Here is a 25302-nt window from a genome sequence, read left to right on the forward strand (position 1 = left end):
CCCCAGCATGTATTAATGTAAGCCACTGGAAAGCTAGTCTGTGGGCTTTGTTCAGGCATGCAGGCCAAATATAGAAATGTGGGCTGAGGCAGGCATCCAGTTCCACATTGCATAGCAATGTGGATAGCAATGTGGAGCTGAATAGCAGTTCCACATTGTCTAGGGAGGCCGTGGAGTCTCCTCTTGCCCAGCAGTGATCCAATAACATGTTTGGGGATTCTTCCCCAAACATATTTTGGGGGTTTAGGGTGTCCTCGGAGGTTTAGGGTGCCCTCAGAGTAATCTTTGGACAGGATGATCCAGTGAGCCCCTCCTAGTGGCACAGTTAATGCACAAAGAAATCACATGAATAAAAGCAGCAAATCGTAGACACATCAACTCCCAATGTGATTTGACATTTCATACTATACTTATGTGAAAACGAAGTGCAATTTATAAGGCCTTCAACATGGGGAAATGATTCTGTGCTTCCTGTCAGAGAGGACAGTTGGTCAAGAGTTCTGGACTGGATAGTGGGCTGCAGCCAAAGGCAGAAGAGAGAGGAGGAGGGGATGTCCTCTCCAAGGAAGAAGAACTGCCAGGAGCGGTGGTCTTCTCCAAAAGAAGGGCTGTTTTGGCCACGGAGGGGCTGTGCTCTCTATTCAGTTGCTGCAGAAGGAAGTTGTTTGTGGAAACAAGAGACCTGGCAAGATGGGCAGAAACAATTAAAATATGCCATGGTTGACTGAGCTGAGCATTTCTGAAGGCGCTGCCCTTCCTTTGACTCCCAAATCAAAGAAAAAACCAAAACAAACAGGAGCTTCTTGCTTTAATATTTGGTATACAAAGGACAAGACTTTGCAAGTCTTTACTACCCTTCAAAGTACACAACTCAATTTGATATTTTCAATTTATATTTCATGAGTTGCCTCAGAAATTAAAAACATACAGAAAATGTGATGCAAGCAGGCTTATACTGAACTCCCTCTGGGTTAGAATATTGACCCAGATAGGATATTCAGCCCCAATCCCGTCAAAACCTGCCAGAGCAGATTACTCAAAACCACTTATTTCTGTTTACACTCATCTTCTTATTGGCTTGAATTAGTACTTTTTAAATTTCACCAATGATGGAAGGTCTGGGCTGGCTGAGTACCCTCCTGAGGCCAGGCCTCAGCCATGCAGAAGGTGCTCCAGCAATTGAATTGGGCCCTCGGGTCTGGACAGGAGGGGTTTCCCAAGACTTGCTGTGGATTTCATGCCCAGGGCTTTCATGCCATTAGAAGTGTGGTGCAGCAATGAGAAGGTCAGAATGTGACCAGGCAGACCGCACTGGAAATCCCCACCCAGCAGCCATGAAACTTGCTGGGTGGCACTGGGCTATTCACTCTCTCACAGGGTTGTTAGGAGAATAACAGGAGGGAACTCTATACACTACTCTGAGCTCCTTGGATGAAGGGCAGGAGAGAAATGGAATGAATGTCACTGAAACACCCAGAGTGAATTTACCTTTGGCTCTCTTGTAGCAAACAGATGGTCTCCTGTTGCTTTTGAAGCTGCTGTAATTCAAAAGTTAAGACGTCCACTTGGGCATTCAGCTGCTCATTTCTACTTATCAATTCATCTAGAATAAAAGATCAGTGCATGAGCAAAGCTAGAGCTGTGCTTGATCAAAGGCAGAGAAGAAAAAGAGAACAAAGTGACCCTTGGAACATCACTTTGTATTCTCACTATTATTATTAAAAAATATTTAAAAGGATTTCCTGGATGATATGGATTACCTCAGTCCACTTCAATCTGACTTCAGTTCCAGTTATGGAATGGGCACAGGCTTGGGGGATGATTTATGGTGGGAACTGGTCTATGTTATCCCAGAAAGATTCGTCTTGTCCTCTACATGAAACTGCTGGGAGAAGCTGTCCAGGGATTTGAAGTGTGGTGTCCCAGCTTTTCCATTTAATTCCAGGGAGGCTGCTGAAGTGGGGAATCCGTGCCTGGGGCAGTAATGGTCTGGATGGGGGCTAATATACTGGCATTTAATCCAAACAAGGTAGCAGTGCTCCTGGCTGCAGGATTGCCAACCAGCAAATAAAAAATCAGCCTGTCTTAGATGGGGTAGCACTCCCGTTGAAAACTCAGGCTTGCAATCCAGGGGTGCTCTTGGATATGGCTCTCCTTCTGGGTTCTCAGGTAGCAGCTGAGAGGAGTGCTCGTGATCAGCTTAGGCTGGTGCGCCAGCTGCATCTGTTCCTAGTGCAGTTACATCTGGCCATGGGGATGCATGCCTGCACTGAATACTACAAGGTGATCTAAAAAGTGGCCAGAAACTTCAGCTGGCTCAGGATGCTACAGTTGGAGTGTCGCTGGAGCGAGTTCTTGGAAGCATGCAACTCCCTTATTAGAACAGCTGCATTCTCTTCCAGTCCATTTCGGAGCCCAAATCAATGTGTTATCAACTCTTAAATGACTCAAGACCAAACAAATAAATAAATAAAATCTTTTTCTGCTGCTTTTAACCACCCACTGAAGGCTCCTCCTCTCTCAGCTGTTGCCATCAGTAGCCATTCCAGCAAGCTGTACTGAGGGAGATGGGAGGGGGAGCAGGGACATTCCACCAGCCCAGCTAACTTATTTTCCCCCCTCTTCCCTCCCCATCCCTTTTCATTTGTATGACATGTCTTCTTAGATTGTAAATCTGTGTGCAAGGACTGTCTTGTTTTATTGACTGATTGCTTTACTGATTGCTGCAGGAACCTTTTTGGCTGATGTGTGGGATAAAAATGTTTTAAACAGCTAATAAATGATTGCTGAATCTGTTGGTTTGGTTTTCTCATGCATTCAGTTTTTAAAAATCTTAAGTTCTTGCTGTCTTGAATATGAAGAAATTTGCAAATTTTGGTAAATTATTATAACAAATCAACCAAAATGAAATCCTCACCCATCTGCACTGGCCAAATTCACTAGGTATATGGAGAGAACCATGTTGTGCCTGCCTGCCTGCCATATAGCTGTTAAACGATGAGCTTGTCAGAAAAAAGAGATGGCAGGCCTAATTCAGCACCAGAAATATAGTTGAATACAACAGGGATTGAAGCCCAGATTTTTAAGAGCAAAGCACTCTAAGCCTTGGGTCTGGATGGATTAATCTGTCACATTCAGTTTCTCCTACATTCAATTTTTTTAAATCTTCAGATATGAAGAAAAATATGAATTTTGGTAAAATCTTATTAAAAACAAACTGAAACAAAATTTTCACCAGTTCTTAAAAGGCACTAGCATGGATGGATGTCATAGTCACACCGTATACCTATCCCCTCTTCTGGTTCTTCCTCCAACCAGATTGTTCTTGATTGCCTTACCAGCTTGCCCTCGGGTCTGGTGGTGCTGTTGCTGAATGCCAGGTCAGTCCAAAACAAAATCTCCCTCATCCATGATTGTGGATGAGAGGTCCAACCTCATGTGCATTACTGAGACCTAGGTGGGGGAACTGGGAGGGGCTAGCCTCTCGCAGCTGTGCCTTCCTGGGTACTTGGTGCAGCACTGACATCAATCTGAAGGTCAGGGAGGGGGGGTTGCTGTGGTCTGTAGGAATTCTATCTCCCTCATATGCTTACTGTCCATTTGAAGGCCAATCTTAAATGTTTGTACCTTGTGTTGAGTACCCAGGTCAGATTAGGGATTCTGCCAATGTACCGCCCACCCCGGTGCCCTTTGGACTCCCTGCCTGAGCTGACGGAGGTGGTCTTGGATTTCATAGACTCATAGAATAGTAGGGTTGGAAGGGGCCTATAAGACCATCAAGTCCAACCCCCTGCTCAATGCAGGAATCCAAGTCAGAGCATCCTGGACAGATGGCTGTCCATCCTGAATGCCTCCAGGGTGGGAGAGCCCACCACCTCCCTAGGTCAATTGATTCCATTGTTGTATTGCTCTAACAGTCAGGACGTTTTTCCTGATGTTTAGCTGGAATCTGGCTTCCTGTCACTTGAGCCCATGATTCCGTGTCCTGCACTCTGGGATGATCAAGAAGAGATCCTGGCCTTCCTCTCTGGGACAACCTTTCAAGTGCTTGAAGAGCACTATCCTATCTCCCCTCAGTCTTCTCTTCTCAAAGCTAAACAGGCACAGTTCTTTCAGTATCTCTTCATAGGGCTTTGTTTCCAGTCCTCTGATCATCTTTGTTGCCCTCCTCTGAACCCTCTCCAGCTTGTCTGCATCCTTCTGCCAGTGCGGAGCCCAGAACTGGACACGGTACTCCAGATGAGGCCTAACCAGTGCAGAGTAGAGGGGAACTAGTACTTCACATGACTTGGAAGCTATACGTCTATTAATGCAGCCCAAAATAGCATTTGCCTTTTTTGCAGCCACATCACATGGTGGGCTCATATTCAGCTTGTGATCAACAACAATTCCAATACTCTCGCTTGTAGTCTTGTTGAGCCAAGTATCACCCATCTTGTAACTGTGTATTTGGTTTCTTTTTCCTAGGTGCAGAACTTGGCACTTATCCCTATTAAATTTCATTCTGTTGTTTTCTGCCCAGCACTCCAGCCTATCAAGATCACTTTGAATTCAGTTTCTGTCTTCCAGGGTCTTAGCTATCCTGCCCAATTTTGTGTCATCTGCAAATCTGATCAGCATTCCCCGCACCTCCTTATTCAAGTCATTAAAAAAATGTTGAAGAGCACTGGGCCCAGGTCTGAGCCCTGTGGTACCCTGCTCGTTACCTCTCCCCAGTTTGAGAAGGTCCCATTAAGAAGCACTCTTTGAGTCCGATTCTGTAGCCAACTGTGGATCCACCGGATTGGTGTTTCATCTAGCTCACTTTGAGCTAGTTTGCTTATCAGGATATCATGGGGCACTTTGTTAAAAGCTTTGCTGAAGTCAAGGTATATTATGTCTACAGCATTCCCACAGTCCACAAGGGAGTTTACTTGATCCAAAAATGAGATCAGATTCGTCTGGCAGGATTTGTTCTTGACAAATCCATGTTGGCTTCGGGTCATCACGGCATTGTTTTCAAGCTGCTTCCAGATGGATTGGCTTATCATCTGCTCCAGAATTTTCCCAGGATTGATGTCAGACTGACTGGTCTGTAGTTCCCAGGTTCCTCCTTTGTGCCCTTTTTGAAGATAGGGACAACATTAGCCCTCCTCCAGTCATCTGGCAGTTCACCTGTCCTCCATGATTTCTCAAAGAGAATAGACAGATTTTAACCCAGATGCTTTCAATTGGGCTACCAAGCTCATCCTCCTGTATTTCTGTGCAGAGATATGTATTTTTCACATATAGTGTGACTCCACCTCCCTTTCTGTTCCCCCTGTTCTTTTTGAACAAGTTATATCCTTCAACTGCTGTATTCCAGTCATGAGAGTCACCCCACCAAGTCTCAGTTATACCTATCAAGTCATAATTTCCCTCCTCTATTAAGAGTTCAAGTTTGTTCTGTTTGTTTCCCATACTCTGGGCATTAGTGTATAGACATCGAAGACCATGTGCTTTATAGTCTGGCTTTCTTCGTACATGTTTCCAAAGACTATTATTGGGTGCTACTAGAGCTGTTCTCTCCATTGTGGTGCATGAGCATTCATCCATTGTTACCCCCAACTGTACGTCTCCCTCCCCCATAGGATTCTGTTTAAAGCCATCCTGATGAAGTTCTTCGCGCTGTGGCCAAACATTCTTCCTAGCCTTTGTGAGGTGCAACCCGTCCCTTGCCAACAGCCCATCTTCCAGGAAGTATAGCCCGTGGTCCCAGAATCTAAATCTCTCGCGCCAGCACCACCTTCGTAACCAGTCATTCACCCGGAGTATTTTTCTTTCCCTTTCTATCTCTCTTCTAACTACTGAAAAGATGGATGAGAAAACTATCTGGGCCCCAAAGTTCTTGAGTTTCCTTCCCAAAGCTTCAAAGTCTGACGTGATTTCTTCGTAGCTCCGCTTGGCAGTATCATTTGTTCCCACGTGGATGAGAAGAAAGGGATACCTGTCAGTGGGCTTTATGAGTGCAGGCAACCCTTCAGTCACGTCTCTGATCTGCCCTCCCGGGAGACAACACACCTGGCAAGTCCACGGGTCTTCACAACATACTTGGGTCTTGATCCCACGCAGCAAGGAGTCTTCCACTACTACTACTCTTCTCTTCTTGTTGTTTTAGGCCTGGGTTTCATTGTCTCTGCTTGACTGACCTTCAGCCTCTTGCTCACTCTCATGCCAGTTCCCCTGTGATTCTTCCTCTGCAAGCTGTCCTCCAGTCTCATCCTCAAGTACCTGGAAGCAGTTCCACAGCTCCACTGCTTCCACTGATACAGAGTGGCTTCTAGTTCTTCTGCTCTGTCACCCTTTTCCAAGGAGTATCCTCTACTTCATTTTTCCTCACCTCAGCAGTTTCCTCTTCTGCCTCAGCTTGCTGTTGCTCTTCAAGCTTCTGTTCTTCACTTTGCTGCTGTAGTTTCACCGTTCTGTCCAAGAACTCTTCGTGTTCTCTTATTCCCTGGAGGGTCGACAGCCGCCACTCCATTCCTCTTACTTTTTCTTCCAACAGCTTGATCAGCTTGCACTTGTTGCACATGTAGGCCATGTTGATCTCAGGCAAGAAAACAAACATGGCACAGAGCTTGCAGGTCACCACCACTGGAGAGTCTTTTCCTTCCTGAGTCTCTATTCCCTTTATGTTCCTAGCTTTCTGATCGTACTGGAATAGCCTGTCAGGAGCGCTCTGGCGGCTTCTCCCAGTAGATTCCAATAGCCAACTCAAGACACAGACGAAAGGATTTCTTTTCAAAGCTTTAATCCTTTTAAATTAGAGCCAGTGTGGTGTAGTGGCAAGAGTGTTGGACTAGGAGCTGGGAGATCCGGGTTCTAGTCCCCACTCGGCCATGGACGCTCACTGGGTGACTTTGGGCCAGTCACAGACTCTCAGCCCAACCCACCTCCCAGGGTTGTTGTTGTGAGGATAAAATGGAGAGGAGGAGGATAATGTAAGCCGCTTTGGGTTCCTTGCAAGAGGAAAAAAGGCGGGGTAGAAATGCAATAAATAAATAAAATAAATACAACTGAATGACTCTTTCAGATGCGAATCACCAGCGACTAAGCAAGGAACAGCAGGGTAGCCTAAGTTTCAAGTAGTCAGTTGATCCCCGTTTGAGTCACTTGAAGACCCAGAACTTATGGGCAAGGGAGAGATCCTCCCTCTTTCCCTTGGGTCCATGGGAGGCAGCCGTTGCTTGCGTGCCAAACGGGCGCTACGTCTCCTTTCTGCGCCCTCCATCGCTCGTCGCTCTTTGCGTCTGCGTCGAGCGTCTAAGAAGCCCCCCTCCCGCATTCCCTCACTACCCAGGTCACTCTCTATCTCTGGAATGCTGGCAGGAGGAATCTCTGCCAGGTGCTGAGCCTGTGAGGGATGAGCTGGCCCCTCTCCCATGGATAGCTGTTCCTCCTCAGAATCCGAACTGCTTTGAGGCTCTCTGGGCTCAGTTTCCACCCTGACATCGCCTGTGCTTTGTCCTCTATTCACTGGAGGTTAAAAACAGAGTCCCACTGGTATGGAAGTGTGTGTTACAAGAAAAAGAAATTTTTAAAAACGAAAACATGAAAAAAAAACATTAGGGGCCTCCTGCTGAACTCCCCTGGCCAACTCCTGTTTGCTCACTCTCTGGGAGCTTGCTTCCTTGTATAGCCCCTAGACCAGTTGGAGCAGCTTCCTCTCCTCTGCTCAGCTAGGAGACAGGAAACAGGAAACAGGATTTGGTGTTGAGGACCCCTAGAATGATGGTTCTGGGGGATCTCAACTTCTATGCTAAGGCTGCTGGATTCACGGTGGCTTCATGGATGCCATGACAACCATGGGGCGGTCTCAACATGTAACTAGGCCATCACATGTAAGAAGAACAAACTTGATTTGGTTTTCTCGACTGGGCAGAAGGATGGTGATCTGAAAGTGGAGGAATTAACATCTATCCCATTGTCATGGACTGATTACTTCCTGTTGAGGTTTAGACTCTCAGAGGCCTTTTCCCTCTGCAAGCATGGGGGACGCACGAAAATGCCCTGCCCACAGCGGCTAATAGATTCCAGAGGGCTCTGGGGGATTTTCGTACTGGTAAGGCTGGTGCTCCTGTCAAAGCCCTGGTCACTCTGTAGAATACAGAGATGACTCGGGCAGGTGACATGATCACTCCAAAGCACCCTCTCCCTCTGAGCAGAGCCCAGGCAGCTCCTTGGTATATGCCTGAGGGCAATGAAGCAAGAGGGAAGAGGGCTAGAACACAGGTGGAGGAAGACTTGCGCTGCATCTGACCGAACACAGGTTAGAATTAGTTATCAAACCTACTCTGTAGCAGTGATGGTGGCAAAAAGGGAGTTCTGTTCCACCACCATTGTATCCTCTCAGTGTCATCCAGTGGAACTTCCCCAAGTGGATCATGGGAAGAGAAGACTGAGGGGAGATAGGAAAGTGCTCTTCAAGTACTTGAAAGGCTGTCCCAGAGAGGAAGGCCAGGATCTCTTCTCCATTAGCCCAGAGTGCAGGACACGGAATCATGGGCTCAAGTGACAGGAAGCCAGATTCCAGCTGAACATCAGGAAAACCTTCCTGACTGTTAGAGCAATACGACAATGGAACCAATGACCTAGGGAGGTGGTGGGCTCTCCCACACTGGAAGCATTCAAGATGAGGCTGAACAGCCGTTTGTCAGGGATGCTCTGACTTGGATTCCTGCACTGAGCAAGGGGTTGAGCTCGATGGTCTTGTAGGCCCTCCAACCCTACTATTCTATGATTCTATGGCCTGCTGCAATCTGGGCCAGGGAGAGAGATGGTGGAACCCTTGATAGCATGCTGAGAGAAAGTTGCACAACACTTTGAAGATAAAATCACTCAAATCAGTCTCAACTTGGACACCACAGTTAATGCAGTTCCAATAGTAGAGGTGTCCAGAGCACTTTCTGCTTCAGTTTTATGGGATGAGTTTCAGTTGCTGAGGCCCGTGGATATGGACAAAGTGCTTGGCCAAGTCCAGTTGACCACCTGTGTGCTTGACCATTGCCTTTCATGGCTTATTACATCTAACTGGGCTTGGACGTCCAGCTGGGTCCAGGAGATAGTAAATTCCTCCTCGAGAGGAGGTGGTACCAGCCTCTTTAAAGGAGGCGTAATCAGGCCACTCCTCAAAAAGCCTGACCTGGATGATACTAACGATAGGCCAGTAGTCAACATCCCCTTCCTGGACAAAGCGCTTGAGCAGGTGGTTGCTCCAGGCACTCTTGAATGAAACTGATTATCCAGACCCATTTCAATTGGGCTTCAGGCCTGTTTTGGAATGGAAGCTGCCTTGGTTGCCGTGGGATGACTTTTGCCGAGAGGGACAGGGGAGTACAATCCTGTTGATTCTCTTGGGACCTCTCAGCAGCTTTCGATACCATCTACTGGAAAGGTTGTCTGGGTTGGGAGTTGGAGATACTCTGCTGCAGTGGTTCCACTCCTACTTGGATGGCTGATTCCAACAATTGGTGCTGGGGGATTGTTCCAGCTATACTATGGGGTTCCACAGGGCTCTGTTCTATCCCCCATGGTGTTCAACATCTACATGAAACCACTGGGGGCAGTTAACTGGAGGAGTGGGCTGAGGTATCATCAACATGGGGATAACACCTAGCTCTACCTCTCCTTTTCTTCAAATCCACATGAGGCAGTGGGTTCTGGATCAGTGTCTGGGCACAGTAATGGACTGGATGAAGGCCAATAAACTGAGAGTCAATCCAGACAAGACAGAGGTACTGTTAGTGGGTGGTTCATCTGCCTGGCTAAGTGATGTTCAACCTGTTCTGAAGGGGGCTGCACTCTCCGTAAAGGATGAGGTTTGTAGTTTGGGGGTGCTCTTGGATCCAGCATAGTCACTAGAGTTACAGGTAGACTTGGTGACACAGAGCAACTTTTATCAGCTTACTGATTTACCAACTACGTCCTTATTCAAAGTAGGACAGCAATATTGTTAACCGACTGGCCAATGTGATCATATTATGCCGGTCCATTTCTGGGCCCAATTCAAAATGCTGGTGTTAACATTAAAAGCCCTAAATGGCTTGGTTCCGGGCTACCTGAAGAACTGTCTCCTCCCATATATATCTCCCCAGGCCCTAATATCATCTTCAGAAGCCCTTCTCTGGGTGTCCCCACCAAGTAAAGTGAGGCTGGTGGCTACTAAGGAGAGGGCCTTTTCTGTTGTGGCACCCCAGTTTGGGAATGCCTTCCCCAGAGAGGCTTGCCTGGAGCCTACATTGTGTCTTTTTGGTGCCAGATGAAGATGTTCTTATTTTCTGAAGCATTTTAGTCTTTCAGTTTCTGGTATTTTTAAATCTGCTAGTGCATTTTAAATCTTTACAGTGCTGCTGGTTTTTATTTTGGTTTTATACTGTAGTTTTACACTTTTAAAGTTTTATATTATATTTTATCATGCTGTATTTAATGGTGTTAATTGTTGTGAACTGCCCAGAGAGCTTCAGCTAATGGGCAGCATAGAAATATAATCAATCAATCAATCAATCAATGGTGCAAGTCTCTCTTCCCCAACTAAGCAGACACAGCTCTTGGCCAAGCTCAGCTACAAGTGGGTTTGGCTTCACGCAAACCCACAGATGCCTTTTTGAGGCATCCGTTTTAGAGGGGCAGGATTTCTTCGTAGTTTAAGCCTGCAATCTGGAAACTCTGAATGGTACCCTGGCCTAAACAGATGTTTGATACTGACTTAACCTGACCCTCTGGGACTAGCCCAAGTCTTCAGCTGGACACACTTTAGTCTTGCAGATGGGGTACATGAGGAAGTGCATGTAAGTAGCAGTTGCAGGCTTTGCTAAATATGTTAGGCTGACTGATGCTAAAACTCCCCTCAAAAGAGGTGTGGGGCAGCTGTGAAGAGTCTGGCAAGAAAAGCCCCTCAAACCAATCCTCCTTACAATGAGCAGGGATCAGTCTGATTAGACTTACTGTAAGAGAGCGAGTATATTCTGCAGGGGGCATGGTTTGAAACAGCAGCAGCAGCTTCCAAGTCTTCTTCCTTGAAAGATGGCACCTGGCCTTTATCCAGCTTCTGTTTGAGAGGGGGGGAGAGCAAGAAGATTGAGCAGTTCTTTGAGCATCTCTACACCATCCTAAAATCCTGCATTTGAAACAGGGCTTTCTGCTTCCATTTTAAATGCAGGATCATGATGGACCCCCTTTACTCATGCAATCTTCCCCCCTCCTTCCCCCTGTCCTTTCCCCCCTTATCTGAATCTTCCATATGCTTCCATCGGTCCAGCTCCTCTTATTGTGGCTTTCGTTTTTCACAGAGGGAACTGAAGCGGAACCCAAGTGCTGTAATTTGATAGCTCATTAACTCAGATCTTTTAAAAAATGGAATAAAGATCATTTAGTGCAGGAGACGCCCTGGAGGTTGCCAACATCATCTAAAGGGCTCGCAAACTTCCGTGAGTAACCAATCTCAATAGCAGGATATAAACTCTGTGTGAAGAAGCCGGAGCCAACCCATTATACACAAATGAATGTAATGATACTGCAACTTACTAATGAAAAGAAATTGCAGGAAGCTGTGATCCTGAGCAGAGGAATGGTGCACTGTTGGTGTGTGTGTGTGTGTGTGTGTGTGTGTGTGTATGCATGTAACTCTCCCTGTTGGCTGGTTTTCTGCTCAAAATCATTCCCCAGCAGTCACCACTAGGGATGTACAGACTGTGTAAAATCCGCTCCGTCTGTGTTTTGCGGATTGCCAGGTGCCTTTTGTTCATCGTCCATCCACAGACGGATGCGAATATTTTTTTCCATTATGCGGAAAAATACGCAAATAATTACGTAAGTATTTATGTAAGTATTTACATAATTTACCTTAGTACGTAACATTTAGCATATTGTCCCCCATTCCATTCAATGTTTCCTCAGCAGAAACTTATGTATTTTCCTACGAATTTATATGCGTAAATTTCAGGAAAGTAAAAAAAAATCTGAAAGTCCACGGACTCTGCACGGCCTGAGGGGGTAATTCTGCAGTGGTCTCTGCAGGATGGATTTTTAGAAATCTGAGCTCATTTTAGTCCATCTCGAATTTCTCCAGCATTCCTAGTCACCACTTGCTCGTTACCTACCTTGTCTCTTCTTTCAGCCCATATCTGCTTGCCCAAGTTAAGTACACATACTTTTATAGTATGTGTGGTTTCTTTAAAAGGAAATTACAATTTGGGGGGGGGGGCGGGAATAAATGTTACTGATGTTCACAAAATAAAAAAAAATGATTTCATTAGAAAACCTTATTTTAATGGAAATAAAACTGCTAGACAGGAAATAGATGGAAAAACAGAAACTAATTATATTTCCTATTAAAAACAAAAACTATGTTCTTATTTATAAAATACAAGCTATTTTAAAAGACTATCAAGAATACTATACTTGGCCACCTGATCTTGATACATTTTCGCAATGAAAATACCTTGGGAGGAAAAAATTAGATTAAACCAATTAAATTCACTGCAAAGAATTTCACATGCAATTAACCATTTGGAAATAAATAAAATTCCAAGCCTACATGTCATTACTGCCATTATGTAAAAGGACACATGACTTTAGCTCCCAAGTTTGGGACTTTGTGAAATGAACATGTAAGGCTAAATCAGAGCTAGGGATGTGCAGATTTTATTAAAACCATTCTGTCTGTGTTTTGCGGATTGTCAGGTGACTTTTGTGCCATCGTCCACTCATTGACGGAATCAGATATTTTAAACCAGAATGTCATTCTACTTGCACCAATGTGCATTAGCGCTAATGTGCACATGTGCAAATGCTCTAATGCATATTAGTTAATGTGAACTAGCACTAATGTGCATTAGCGCAAATCCCCCCAAAGTGAAAAACAGTCCGCAAGTCTGCAGAATCCACATGGATTCTTAGAAATCCAAACTCATTTGAATCCGTTGCAGATTTATCCCTACTCAGAGCCCAGAGGATGGAGAAAAGCGAGCCTGGCTGCCATCTTTTTGGCAGGAAAGGCACTTGAGTTAATGGGTTTTTATAGGAATATCTTAATGGCCATTACAAAAATCTATCCTTTACTACTGTTTAAACCACGTATTAAAATAATGTCATACCTAAATATATTCACTCAGCCACACCAGTTTTATGACTGAATTGTTTTATGAACTCCATATACACAGTAGGGATGACTGAGGCCCATTCTGACTAGATTGGGAAACCCTCCTGTCTACTGGGCCTGCCCAATGTCCTTAATGTAATCTTGGCTCTTGGCAATGGCAGTGGGGATAAGAGGGAGGGCAGGGACACATGAAGCCACCCTGGAAGCAGTAGTGTGAGAGTGTATCTGTCCCAGATTGCAAGGGAGACCTTGCAATGTGTTGAACTAAAGAGGTCTCCCCATTGTTTCAAGTGGCAAACAGATGCCATCTTGCAATCCTATGAAAAGTCTTGCTTTTCAGGGCTCGTTCCCTGGGTCTAACTCCCTGTCAGTAGGAGTCATGTATGGTTTTCTACTCTCTTGTATAGTTTTCTGAGACAACAGGCATTCTGTCTACTGCACACAGGAGCTGCTTCCTTGTGCAATCCCCGAGACTGGTCACCCCGATGGCTCATATATCCCATTCTCTAACTGGCTCCAGACACCTTGCCGCTCTGTCACTTAAGTCTGCCTTTGAAGAGCCAACCTTATTGCTCACAGCTCCAGGATATGGACACGCAGGCGCCTTCATTTGGGGACTGATGTGCTGGATCTCATCTTGTTCCAGGGTTGTACCCCGTCCCCAGATACTCAGGGCTGTGGTGATGACCAAGCATTCCAGTTGGTGTCCCTCTCCTGTGCCCAAATTGTGGTTCCCAGCATGTTAGGTAGGACTTATTTCTCAAGAAACTGCACCTTCAGGTCTACATTGTTCAAAATCAGGCTGTGATACAGCCAAAGTACAGGAAGGAGTGACCTCATATGGAACCTGACCCATGAGAAGGTGTCTGTGCGTGAGATCACGGAACCAAATAATGTTGCTAATATCATGGTGTTTATTTTATGGCAAGACTTGGCATCTCTGAGCTTCGTTATGGGTTTGGCCTCAACAAAGGCCAACAAACCTTTGTTATGGGTTTGGCCAAGCTGATGATGACCCACAGATGTCATAGCCTCTAAGCTGGATGGTCCAAAATCCACCAATCCACCTCAACTATACAAGAGTAAAGATTCTCTCATAAAACAGAGCAAACGTGAGGGGCACCACTAGTTATTTTATCTAATGACAAGAGAAGGGAATCCAGGGTGAAGGCACATACCATAGGTTTGTCCACACTGTTCAAGTGCTGAGAATATTCTGGTTGTTCTCTGGGAATCCTGTAATTGATTCCTGCTGAATTTGGACCTGGAGTGGTTATGCTAGCTGAGTAAATCTCCTGCTGTGAAGGAGCAGCAGCCATCAAATATGTGAGCAAGTCTCGTGCTGGAGCTACAGGACAACATAAATACAAGCAGGGTTCAATATCCAAGTTGATCAGAGATACATTTTAGGAGTTTTAGAAATATGAAGTGAGAGAATGCTGCCATGCCAAGTGCTCCAGCCATGCTCCTCTAACAGGACATTCCATTCCACTCTCCTTCCCATTTTTTTTTTCCACCAACAAGCAACTCACATTCTGTAACTAATGAGCATTCTCAATCCTCAGAGGGCTACTTGAGGCCGGGGGACGGGGGGACAGGATGGGACAGTATTTTTCCTTAAGATTTTTTGCACTTCTGAAAACTTCAGGGTTCTTCCAAACATAATTTTGTTTCTCAGTGGTCCAGGTTTGGCTACAATTACCCCAGGGGTGGGGGTGGTTCTCAATGGAAAATTGCCTTAGGGCATCCTGGAGGAGTGCTCAACTATTTACCCCAATATTGCTGAGACTGGTCACCAGTTATGCCCCTGAGCCAAATAGGACATAGCTGTGTGTTTCTTTGTGAGGACGCACTCAATTAGTTAGGTTGCTTGCTGCCACTGCCGCCACAGTCACTCAGTCCTCAAGGCCAAAGACCACAGGATGTGACCAGGCCACGGGGCTATTTCCACTAGCAATTTACTCTGAGCTGGCTGCGTGTGGAGGGTGTTAGGGATACATGACGTTGTGGCCATCCAGCAGCCGCCCCTGAGCTTATCAGGGAGAAACCGGATTTCCTGAGACTGCTCAAAGTCCAATTCTTTTCCTCAAGCTGGGTTCTCTGCAGTAGAGTTGCTGTGTGCCCCAACCCCTGAATTGACCTCGGGTGTGCTAGCCCTGCCCAGGGGTGTGCCTTTCACCCTGATCCCGGTCAAGGGATGTTTCCTGTTTCCCACCCCTGTAATTCCCAGAACAAACCAATTAGTGTCTCCTCAGAAGTAACATTGTGCTCAATGAGGCTTCTCTCCCAAATGCCCACATCAGAAGTAATTAATCCCCCCCATTACAGTGATCAAGCGCAACAACAGTATAGAAAGACTGGGGCTCGTTGGGAGGCTTCTCTCTCAGTTGCGCACATTGGAAGTAATCCCCCGCCCTGTTACTGTGATCAAGCACAGCAACAGGCTACAAAGGTGTCAGGGTGGACACTGAGCCCATAGAATCCCAGAGTAGTTCTGACTCTGAGGAAGAGCAGTCGCTCCTGGGAGAGGAGCACGCTCCTCTTTCCCAGGACCAACAGCTGACGGAGATTCCTCCCACCCGCATTCCTAGTTTAGTTAGCAGTCCAGGGAGTGACCAGGCACAGATAGCAGACTTGGTGGATGCGCGACGCAGACGCAGAGAGCGGCGCCAGATGGAGGGCGCAGAAAGGAGGCGTAATGCCAGGTTGGCGCGCAAACAACGGCTGTGCCCAGAGGATCCAAGGGGAGGGACTCTCCCTAGTCCTTAAGTTCAGGGGTCTGCCAGTAATTCCCTTTCAAACGGGGACCAACTGTTCCAACGTAGGGCATAGGTACTGTGCTGCTCAGATCTAGTTGCAATCAGTATAGTTGTTAAGTTATAAAAGAAGAATAAAGCTTTGAAAGGAATTCCTTTGTCTGTGTCTGGACTTGGCTACTGGATTAGACTGAGAGAGACCTCCAAGGAGCCCTTGACAAAAGGGGTGTTTCCTCCCATTGTGTTGAATGAGGCTTGCCCTTTTAATGCCCACAGAACTTACAGAGAACCCCCTCAATTGACAAGGCACAGTGTGTTCTCAAGGCTCCAGTTCTCCTTTGTTTGGTTTATTGCATTAGGAAGAAACTACTTCCACCCTTCCTTATAGAGATCCTGCAAGTTAAAATGGGGGCTGGTTTCTGTCTTTGTGTTTACTGCTCTTTCCCAGCACAAGCATATGTGTGTCTACTCAGAAATAACTCCCATTGTGCTCAGTGAGGGCTGCTCCTGAAATGCAAGTGCATCTGGACTTTCAGGGAAAGGAGAAAGGGGGGGGAGAGGGGGAAGCCTCTCTTACTGGTTGAGTAGCCCCTGCCAGTCAGATGACATTCATGCCAATCCCCACACCCACCAGGAAGTATGTTCTGTGAAGCGATTTTTATTGCTCTGGAGAACCTGCTTGTGGAGCCCTGCTCACAGCAAAGCCAATTCCTTTTTAAAAAATCCAGAGCTCCTCTGTTAGCTTCTCCTTCCATTGTCGTGGGAGCACGATCCAGGTATACTGGTGGGAAGCGGCAGCAGGTACAGTGGTTTGTGACTTTTAAGTGTGTGTGTGTGTGTGTGTGTGTGTGTGAGAGAGAGAGAGAGAGAGAGGTGGCCATTTTCCTCTTTACTTTTTTTCTTCTTCATTTACTCTTCCATTTTTGCCCTTCTCCTCCTTTCTTCTTACTCTCCACCCTTAAGAAAGATCCCTAAAGACAAGTATTTGCACGTGAGCGTGAGTGAGAAAGAGCGGTAGGGTGGTCAGAGGCAAAAGAGGCTCTTGCACCTGTAGCAGTTGGTTTTGTGCTGTGGCGATCAGACCCCCACCCCCGCCTTGTATCCAGGATTCTGGTCAAATGACAGGCCTTTTAGCCTGTTTGCCTTCTTGTGGTTCGTTGCCCTTGGCTTCCCCTGCTGATAGCTCAGACTACTCTTGGCTCCACTCGTTGGCTGTCTTGACATCTGCCCTGCCTCCCCAGTGGACCCAGCTGCCACTGGGCCAGGTGGTGGCATGTCTGGTGGAATTTCTCCCCATCTCTGAAAGGCAGGTGGTGTTGGGCACTTTATGAATATGGTGTGAGTCTGAACAAGCATACCGATAAAATCCTTGTTGAGGAGAAGGGAGCCCGATCCATTCCAGTAGCGATCCACTAGTTCCAGGAGTTGCCGCAAGACCACAATGACAAGAGAACCTTTCTCTGTGCTGTTGGGACTTTCTGTCCAGAGCCGGACATTGCTCTGTTCTCTGGAACAATGCTAGAGAGAAAGAGAGAGAAAGAAAGGTAAAGGCAAAAATCTGCCATATCTGTATGAAGGCATTTTGACAAACATCTAAAATGTGTGCATGTTCAAAGATAATGACTCCAGAGTAAAAGGGAATTTCCAACAACGTATGAGATACTGTCTCTCAAACAGGTCATGGACATTCTGTGGATTTTGTTCTGTCAACTTTGTGGCTTGGAATTAAAAGAGAAAGGGAGGGGACATAACCATAACTTTCCCCTGAAATTTCAAGTAAAAACACACACAAAAAGTAGGCATTTAGAAAAAGTGCGTGTGTGTGTGAGAGAGAGAGAGAGAGAGACAGACAGACAGACAGAGAGACAGAGACAGAGAGAATGTAGAATTATCAGAGTTTCAGGCCTACTCTGAGTTGTACACAAGCTTCTCTTAGGTGTTTGCCAGCCTAGACTTTACTCCCAGGAAGGGTCTCTTTGTTTCTTTTCCATACATTTGGGTTGACCTGCTGTTCTGAAGGTGGAGAAGTTACACGTGATTCCACTGTCATGGACGGGTCACTTTCTAGTTAGGTTTAGGGCTTCTTCACACTGAGCTTTTATCCTGCGATTGAGATTGCTCCTTCATGGAAGTTTGCATGATCTTTACATGATGCTGTGAACCTCCAAGGCATCTCCTGCACTAAATGCCCTTTGTTCCGTTTTTAAATAGATCGCAGATAATGAGCTATCAAATTACCCTGTTGTGTTCCGCTTGCGTTCCCTCTGTAAAAAGAGGAAAAGCAGCAAGAAGAGGAGTGAGATCAGTGAAAGATATGGAAGACTCAGATACGGGGAGAAGAAGTGGGGAAGGGGGGGAAAGGAAGCGGGTGAAAAAGGGAGTCGCGATTCTGCATTTAAAATGGAAGCAGAAAGCCCCGTTTTAAATGCAGGATTTTAGGCTGGTGTAGAGATGCCCTTAGACTGGCTGCCAGTATGGGCCTCCACAGGGGTGGTGGATCAATTGAAATGGTTTGCCCCAGGCACTTGATGGATCTGAACTGCTTCCTGAATGTTCTTGGGGAGTTTCCTGCCTTGTTAGTCAGCAGTACTGTTGAAGCCTTGGTTGACCCGTGGAATACGGAAATGGCCAGGGCAGCTGACAGTATTACTCCTAGGCATCATCTCCCCACTGGTGGAGCTCGATCAGCTCTCGTTTAACAGGGAGCTGAGGACAATGAAGTAGGAGGGACAACAACTAAAGCACCAATGGAGGAAAACCTGGACACATCATACTGAACACGGGCTAGAGTCTAATTGGAGACAGACTCTGTGGTGGCAAGGGCAGCAAAGAGAATTTATTTCTCTGCTAGCATCGCATCCCTCCAGCAAAGGAGATCGTTACCTTGTTGTGGTGCTAGACCTTGAGCACCTCAGTGACGTCATGAGCTAAACCGTGAAGGGACACCCAAGATGGGAAGGTCATGGCAGAGAGGTCAGACTAAATACGATCCCTGGGGAAGAAAACGGCAACCCACCCCAGTATTCTTGCCATGAAAACTAAATGGATCAGTACAACCAGAGATATGTCGGTATACCATCGGAAGATGGGACTCCCAGGTTGGAAGATGGTCAAAATGCTACTGGGGAGGAACAGAGGATAAGTTCAACTTGTCCCAGATGTGATGACGCAGCTAGCTCAAAGCCGAAAGGACGGCTAGCAGCCGATGGTGCTGGTGGTGAACGACGAATCCGATGTTCCAAAGATCAACACACCATAGGAACCTGGAATGTAAGATCTGTGAGCCAGGGCAAATTGGATGTGGTTATTGGGGAGATGTCAGGATTAAATATAGACATTTTGGGTGTCAGTGAACTGAAATGGACTGGAATGGACCACTTCACATCAAATGACCACCAGATCTACTACTGTGGACAAGAGGACCACAGAAGAAATGGAGTAGCCTTCATAATGCATAATAAAGTGGCTCAAGCAGTGCTTGGATACAATCCAAAAAATGACAGAATGATCCCTATTCGAATTCAGGGTAAGCCATTTAACATCACAGTGATCCAAATATACGCCCCAACCACAGATGCTGAAGAAGCAGAAGTAGATCAGTTCTATGAGGATCTGCAGCACCTACTGGATAGTATGCCAAACAAAGATGATATTTTCATTACAGGAGACTGGAATGCTAAGGTGGGTAGTCAAACGACACCTGGAATTACAGGCAAGCATGGTCTAGGAGAACAAAATGAAGCAGGACATAGGCTGATAGAATTTTGCCAAGACGACTCACTGTGCATAACAAACACTCTCTTCCAACAACCTAAGAGATGACTTTATACATGGACTTCACCAGACGGTCGACACCAAAATCAGATTGACTACATCCTTTGTAGCCAAAGGTGGCGGACATCTATGCAGTTGGTAAAAACAAGACCTGGAGCTGATTGTAGTTCAGATCATGAACTTCTTATTGCACACTTTAGAATCAGACTAAAGAGAATAGGGAAGACCCGCAGATCAGTTAGATATGAGCTCACTAATATTCCTCATGAATATGCAGTGGAGGTGAAGAATAGATTTAAGGGACTAGATTTAGTAGATAGGGTCCCGGAAGAACTATGGGCAGAAGTTCGCAACATTGTTCAGGAGGCGGCAACAAAAAACGTCCCAAAGAAAAAGAAAACCAAGAAGGCAAGATGGCTGTCTGCTGAGACACTGGAAGCAGCCCAAGAAAGAAGGAAAGCAAAAGGCAACAGTGATAAGGGGAGATATGCCCAATTAAATGCAACATTCCAGAGGTTAGCCAGAAGAGATAAGGAATTATTTTTAAACAAGCAATGTGCGGAAGCGGAAGAAGATAATAGAATAGGAAGGACAAGAGACCTCTTACAGAAAATTAGAAACATCGGAGGTAAATTCCAGGCAAAAATGGGTATGATCAAAAACAAAGATGGCAAGGACCTAACAGAAGCAGAAGAGATCAAGAAAAGGTGGCAAGAATATACGGAAGATCTGTATAGGAAGGATAATAATATTGGGGATAGATTTGACGGTGTGGTCAGTGAGCTAGAGCCAGACATCCTGACGAGTGAGGTTGAATGGGCCTTAAGAAGCATTGCTAATAACAAGGCAGCAGGAGACGACGGTATCCCAGCTGAACTGTTTAAAATCTTGCAAGATGATGCTGTCAAGGTGATGAATGCCATATGCCAGCAAATTTGGAAAACACAAGAATGGCCAACAGATTGAAAAAAATCAACTTATATCCCCATACCAAAAAAGGGGAGCACCAAAGAATGTTCAAACTATCGAACAGTGGCACTTATTTCACATGCCAGTAAGGTAATGTGCAAGATCTTGCAAGGTAGACTCCAGCAAATCATGGAACGAGAATTGCCACATGTACAAGCTGGGTTTAGAAAAGGCAGAGGAACTACAGACCAAATTGCCAATATCCGCTGGACAATGGAGAAAGCCAGGGAGTTTCAGAAAAACATCTATTTCTGTTTTATTGACTATTCTAAAGCCTTTGACTGTGTGGATCATAACAAATTGTGGCAAGTTCTTGGTGGTATGGGGATACCAAGTCATCTTGTCTGCCTCCTGAGGAATCTGTATAACGACCAAGTAGCAACGGTAAGAACAGACCACGGAACAACGGACTGGTTTAAGATTGGGAAAGCAGTACGGCAGGGTTGTATAATCAGATAATCATCTGGATGATACGGATCATCTAGACCCATTTCAATCGACAGTGGTGGCACTTGGAGCATTAAAAATAGTATAGGAATGATTAATAGCCATACAAGAGCTTACATCACTCATACTTCATTATGAGCAGGACCAACCCACAATTGTCCATGTGCCCCCTTCCCCTCATACGGAACACAGTACTCACATTCATGTTTGGCTCTTTGAAGCAATGCTTTATCAGGGTCACTGGAGTCTGTTGGCTGTTGATGTTTTTAAACTCCACTCTTGAAGGGCTAAGAGAGCGGCTGGCTGGAGGGTCTCGCCCTTTCCTAGACACAGACATTAGTGTTGACACTGACTGTGAATTCTCAAGTGGCACCTCGCTCAACCAAGGATGGTGCTTTGACAGGAAATCTGCAGTTTGTGGAAGTTGGATCAGTTAATGGAAGAAAGACAGGCTCATCCTACTCATGAGATACGTTTATGAGCCTAGGCTTTGTAAGCTGCCTTGAGTTCACTTGGTGAAAACAGGCTGGGTATATGGTTTTCAAATAAATACATCAATATATTCCCAACCATGAGCAACCAGCCAGGTTCAACCCCTCCAACATCACAGGAGGGAGTGGAATTATTATAATAAAATGAACATCCAGATACTGTTTGGAGCAAAGAATGTCATGAAGACCCTCTACTGCTTGCCTGCAGGCTTAAGACAGCAGGGCACCTAGCATGAAAAGCACTGTGGGGCTCTGTGCCCACTAACAGGCTTGTGGTCACAAGCTCCCAGCTGGTGGAGAGTGGGCATTTGGGCAGCTGACAGACTTGCAAAGGCTTTTGCTGGGTGGAGACCCAGCACAAGCTCCTGCAAGCAGCTCAGGGCCATCAAGCTCGCTCACTCCCCTACCCTCCCGCCCAGGACTCATTGCATGCTTCAAGTTCCCTGCATGCAAGGCCTGAACACTGCTTTCTACCTTTTGGATACTCAGTGTGCCTGAAGAACCTCAAAGGTCTGCACCATCTCGAGTATTCCACTTACAGTTTTAGTAGCCATAATTCTGAGGAAGGTGACGGGGGGATGAACGCAGATTTACAGGGGGATGAAGGCACACTCCTCTGTTTTATTTGGATACCTCCCAGGTCTGCAACAGCAGAAACCAGTCACCTCAGGCCAAATGGAACACCTAATAAGCAGGTGGGGTGGGGGGTGGGGAGTGGGAGATATGCATCACAGTGGTGGGGGAAGCTCTGAAGTGTCCACATTGCGGTCAGTCTGAATGTATTTATTTGGTTTATTATCCACCCATCTGGCCAGTTACCCGGCTACTCTAGGTGATGTACAATACTAGTAACAAATTTACATAGTCACGTATCTTTCCTTTTCAGGACTGAGCTCTGAAAAAGTGATTCTGCAAGTTTGCAGTGATTCTGTACAGTGACTCTGCACAATGCTGATAGGCTGATGCCCGTGATGCTACCAAGACACCTTGCCCTGCTCAGATAAGTTTTGCACTTTAAAAAAAGGTTTGCTTTATAAGGTGTCAAATGAAGAGATAAATTAAGCAGCACTTGATTTTTTTTTAGAAGGCTGACTGCTCATCCAAAACATGGGTGGAAGTGACAGGACTGGCCGCTGAGCCAGGGTTCCCTTCACTGGTATGAATGAATGCCCGTCATTTCAACACTCTCAGTCAGCCTTCTCCAACCTGGGAGTTGCTGCCTAACACCCCTCAAGGACACCCAACTGGGGAAGGGTGATCTAAATTAGCCAATTTCCCATGGAAACTGCCTAGACTGAAAACAAATTGCCATTTGTTCTTGACTTCCTGCCACCGTTAGAACATAAATGAAACAAAAATGGAATTTAGGCCCACCATATCCTGATTCAAAATTCTGGTGGCCATGTCAAAACCCTCCATATGTTCAATGGATCACCCACATGTTCATTGTGAACCAGGAAGTGGAAAGAAAGCAGCAGCCACAGACAGAAGACTGGAAGACGCTGCCCAGACATGATGGGGCAACTCACTACATGGCAAATATATGGGTCCCTTCAAAATGGGTCCCATGGCTGTTGGAGCCAAGTATTGAAAATGAAGGGGATCCGAGTAACAGTAACTACTCACAGTTCAACAACACTGGACAAAAAGAATGCAATCCTATACTTCTCTTATGCCCGCTAGAGTGGTATGGGTTGCCAAATAAACCTTTTTGCACTTGCAAATCCTGAAGATATGCTGGTGTTGGAGATCTATGCTGGTGTAGCACCAGCACTATACTGGAATCTTCTGTCAGTGGAACCCCAGGGCCAGCACAACTCTGCTGGCGTAGAGGTGAAAATGGGGCAACAAGGCACGGAAGAGGAGGAGGATTTCGCTGGTATTCTGCACTCCCTAAGATTCCCGTCCTGCCCCTCCTGACGAAGTAACTTTATGCTGGCAAAGGAGGTGATGTACATTAAGACACTTCCATGGAACTCAGTGAAGAGCCCCAAACCCTTCCCTTCCCATGTCTGCCTCCAGAGCCACAATCAAGCATTAGGTGATGCCGTTTCCTATGTCGGGTGCCACATTTTTGTTCTGGCAGGGCTGAGTTGTACAAACTGCATGCCAGACACCCTAGCCTACAAACTATCATGATTTAGGGTGGCCCAAGGCTTATTGTGGAGGTCACAGTCCAACTTCCTTACTCATTTATACATTTTTTGGCTATTGTTCACATGGGGGCAATATGGTTCATAGTGTTTTGCACCCAAATGAAGCACTGGGCCAGACATGATGCTGCAGCATCTCATAGAACACACTCTCCTTAAGGCATGGGTATATTATCTGTGGTGGCCCCAAGCTTACTTGTGGGGTGCACACCCCCAGTTTGTTATTCATTTCAACATATACTAGCAATTACTAGCAATTATCGACCAAAAACAACAGTTGTGACTAGAAGTCATTCTTGTGGATCTCAACGGACTTAGTCCCCTGCCCACAGAGATATAGGAGATGGCAGCCGGGGCATCACAACCTTCCCTTTCTTATTGAGGAAGCTCACTCAGTTGTCTGAAATTTTCATGGGAACTTGGAACAAGGAACTAGGAATTCATAACCATCAGCCGCATAGGAACACTGCTAAAACATAAAGACTGTTGCCCCTGTTGATTTGTCTTGCCTTGAGAACTCCCTCCTTTGCTGATGCTGCTCAATGACATCTTTGTCTGCTTCACCACTGGATGGTAATGGAGGTTAATAGGTTAACTGCTCACTTCCGCTGTCTGTCTTCTGGACCTGAGTCCCAGTGGGAGGATTCTGCAGCCCTTGGGTGGTCCTCCACCCCCACCGCCCCGACCAGGGCTTCAAGTCTGTATGTGCTCCCTCATCTGGCCAGTGGGGCTGCAGTAAGGCTAACAGTAAAGCTAACAGGGATGAGGGGTGGGGAACCCCCTCACGGGGGTTAAGCACAGGCAACTGCACAGGGCCATATTGGCCCTCTCAGTCCTGACCTAGATGGCTGGTTAGGAACGGGAGAGAATGCCACAAGCCAAATTAATGTCACCAGGATTAAATCTGTCTGTGCTATACACCAACAAAATAAAGGGAGGCCCTCTCTGCTACCTGTCCTATTGTTAGAGAACTGAAAACTGTCCTGGCCAGCAGTTCACAGAATGGGAGAAAACTTCATGACCGGGTAGTAAGCAAAGCATATTGTATCTATGATATTCAAAAGGGGGCTCAAGCTACATCTGGGGTTCTGTCTCATGGTCCTGAACCTGCCTACCTTGACTGATGTTCTGACTGATGTTCTTGACTGACTTCTCTGCATATTTATAATGTGCCCATCTGCACAGTTAAAAGGGCAGATTCTCATTATTTTTGATGATGAAAGAGTTTCTCTGCAACTTTGGTGTGGCAAAGCAGTCCTTCTGAATGGTCTCACAAGGGTGGTAAGATGCAAAAGAGGATAAGGCTCCTGCACCTTTAATGATGGTGTAGAAGAGAGAATTTCAGCAGGTGGAACTGAATGCCCTCTTCCAGGTGCAAGATAGAGCCTTGTCCTCTTCTGCATCTGGCCACCCCAGCTCCAACATGTAGAGCATTCACAATCATCCCCTTGTGAAAAAATCTTTGAAGCACAGGTTCAGCCAAGGTGCAGTGAACTGCAATCCCACCACCTAACGGTTCAGAAGAATACATCACCATGCCAAAAAGGGCATAAGGGCAGATCAATAAAGTCACCACCATGACAGAACTCTTTTCC

The 25302-nt window shown here is 46.1% G+C and overlaps 1 protein-coding gene across 2 annotated transcripts in view; it reads right to left on the reverse strand.

Moving 5' to 3' along the window:
• Nucleotides 1–386: 386 nt before the first annotated feature.
• LOC146339171 (leucine-rich repeat-containing protein 36-like) overlaps nucleotides 387–25302 on the reverse strand; it is a 64277-nt gene continuing 39361 nt past the window's right edge. The window contains exons 7-12 of one of the 2 annotated variants that reach the window (XM_084812466.1): nucleotides 21263–21386; nucleotides 17232–17391; nucleotides 14296–14465; nucleotides 10963–11065; nucleotides 1489–1603; nucleotides 387–682 (exon numbers count right to left, since the gene is read on the reverse strand). In XM_084812466.1, the coding sequence (XP_084668592.1) occupies nucleotides 475–682; nucleotides 1489–1603; nucleotides 10963–11065; nucleotides 14296–14465; nucleotides 17232–17391; nucleotides 21263–21268 (762 nt within the window). In that variant the 5' untranslated portion in view covers nucleotides 21269–21386 and the 3' untranslated portion in view covers nucleotides 387–474. Of the gene's footprint in view, nucleotides 683–1488; nucleotides 1604–10962; nucleotides 11066–14295; nucleotides 14466–17231; nucleotides 17392–21262; nucleotides 21466–25302 lie in introns of those variants that run through there. The other variant, XM_084812465.1, reaches the window with a different exon arrangement.

This window comes from Heloderma suspectum, chromosome 8, assembly GCF_057233095.1.
Source record: "Heloderma suspectum isolate Gila_16-S chromosome 8, 16-S_ref, whole genome shotgun sequence".
NCBI classification, from domain to species: Eukaryota; Metazoa; Chordata; class Lepidosauria; order Squamata; family Helodermatidae; genus Heloderma; species Heloderma suspectum.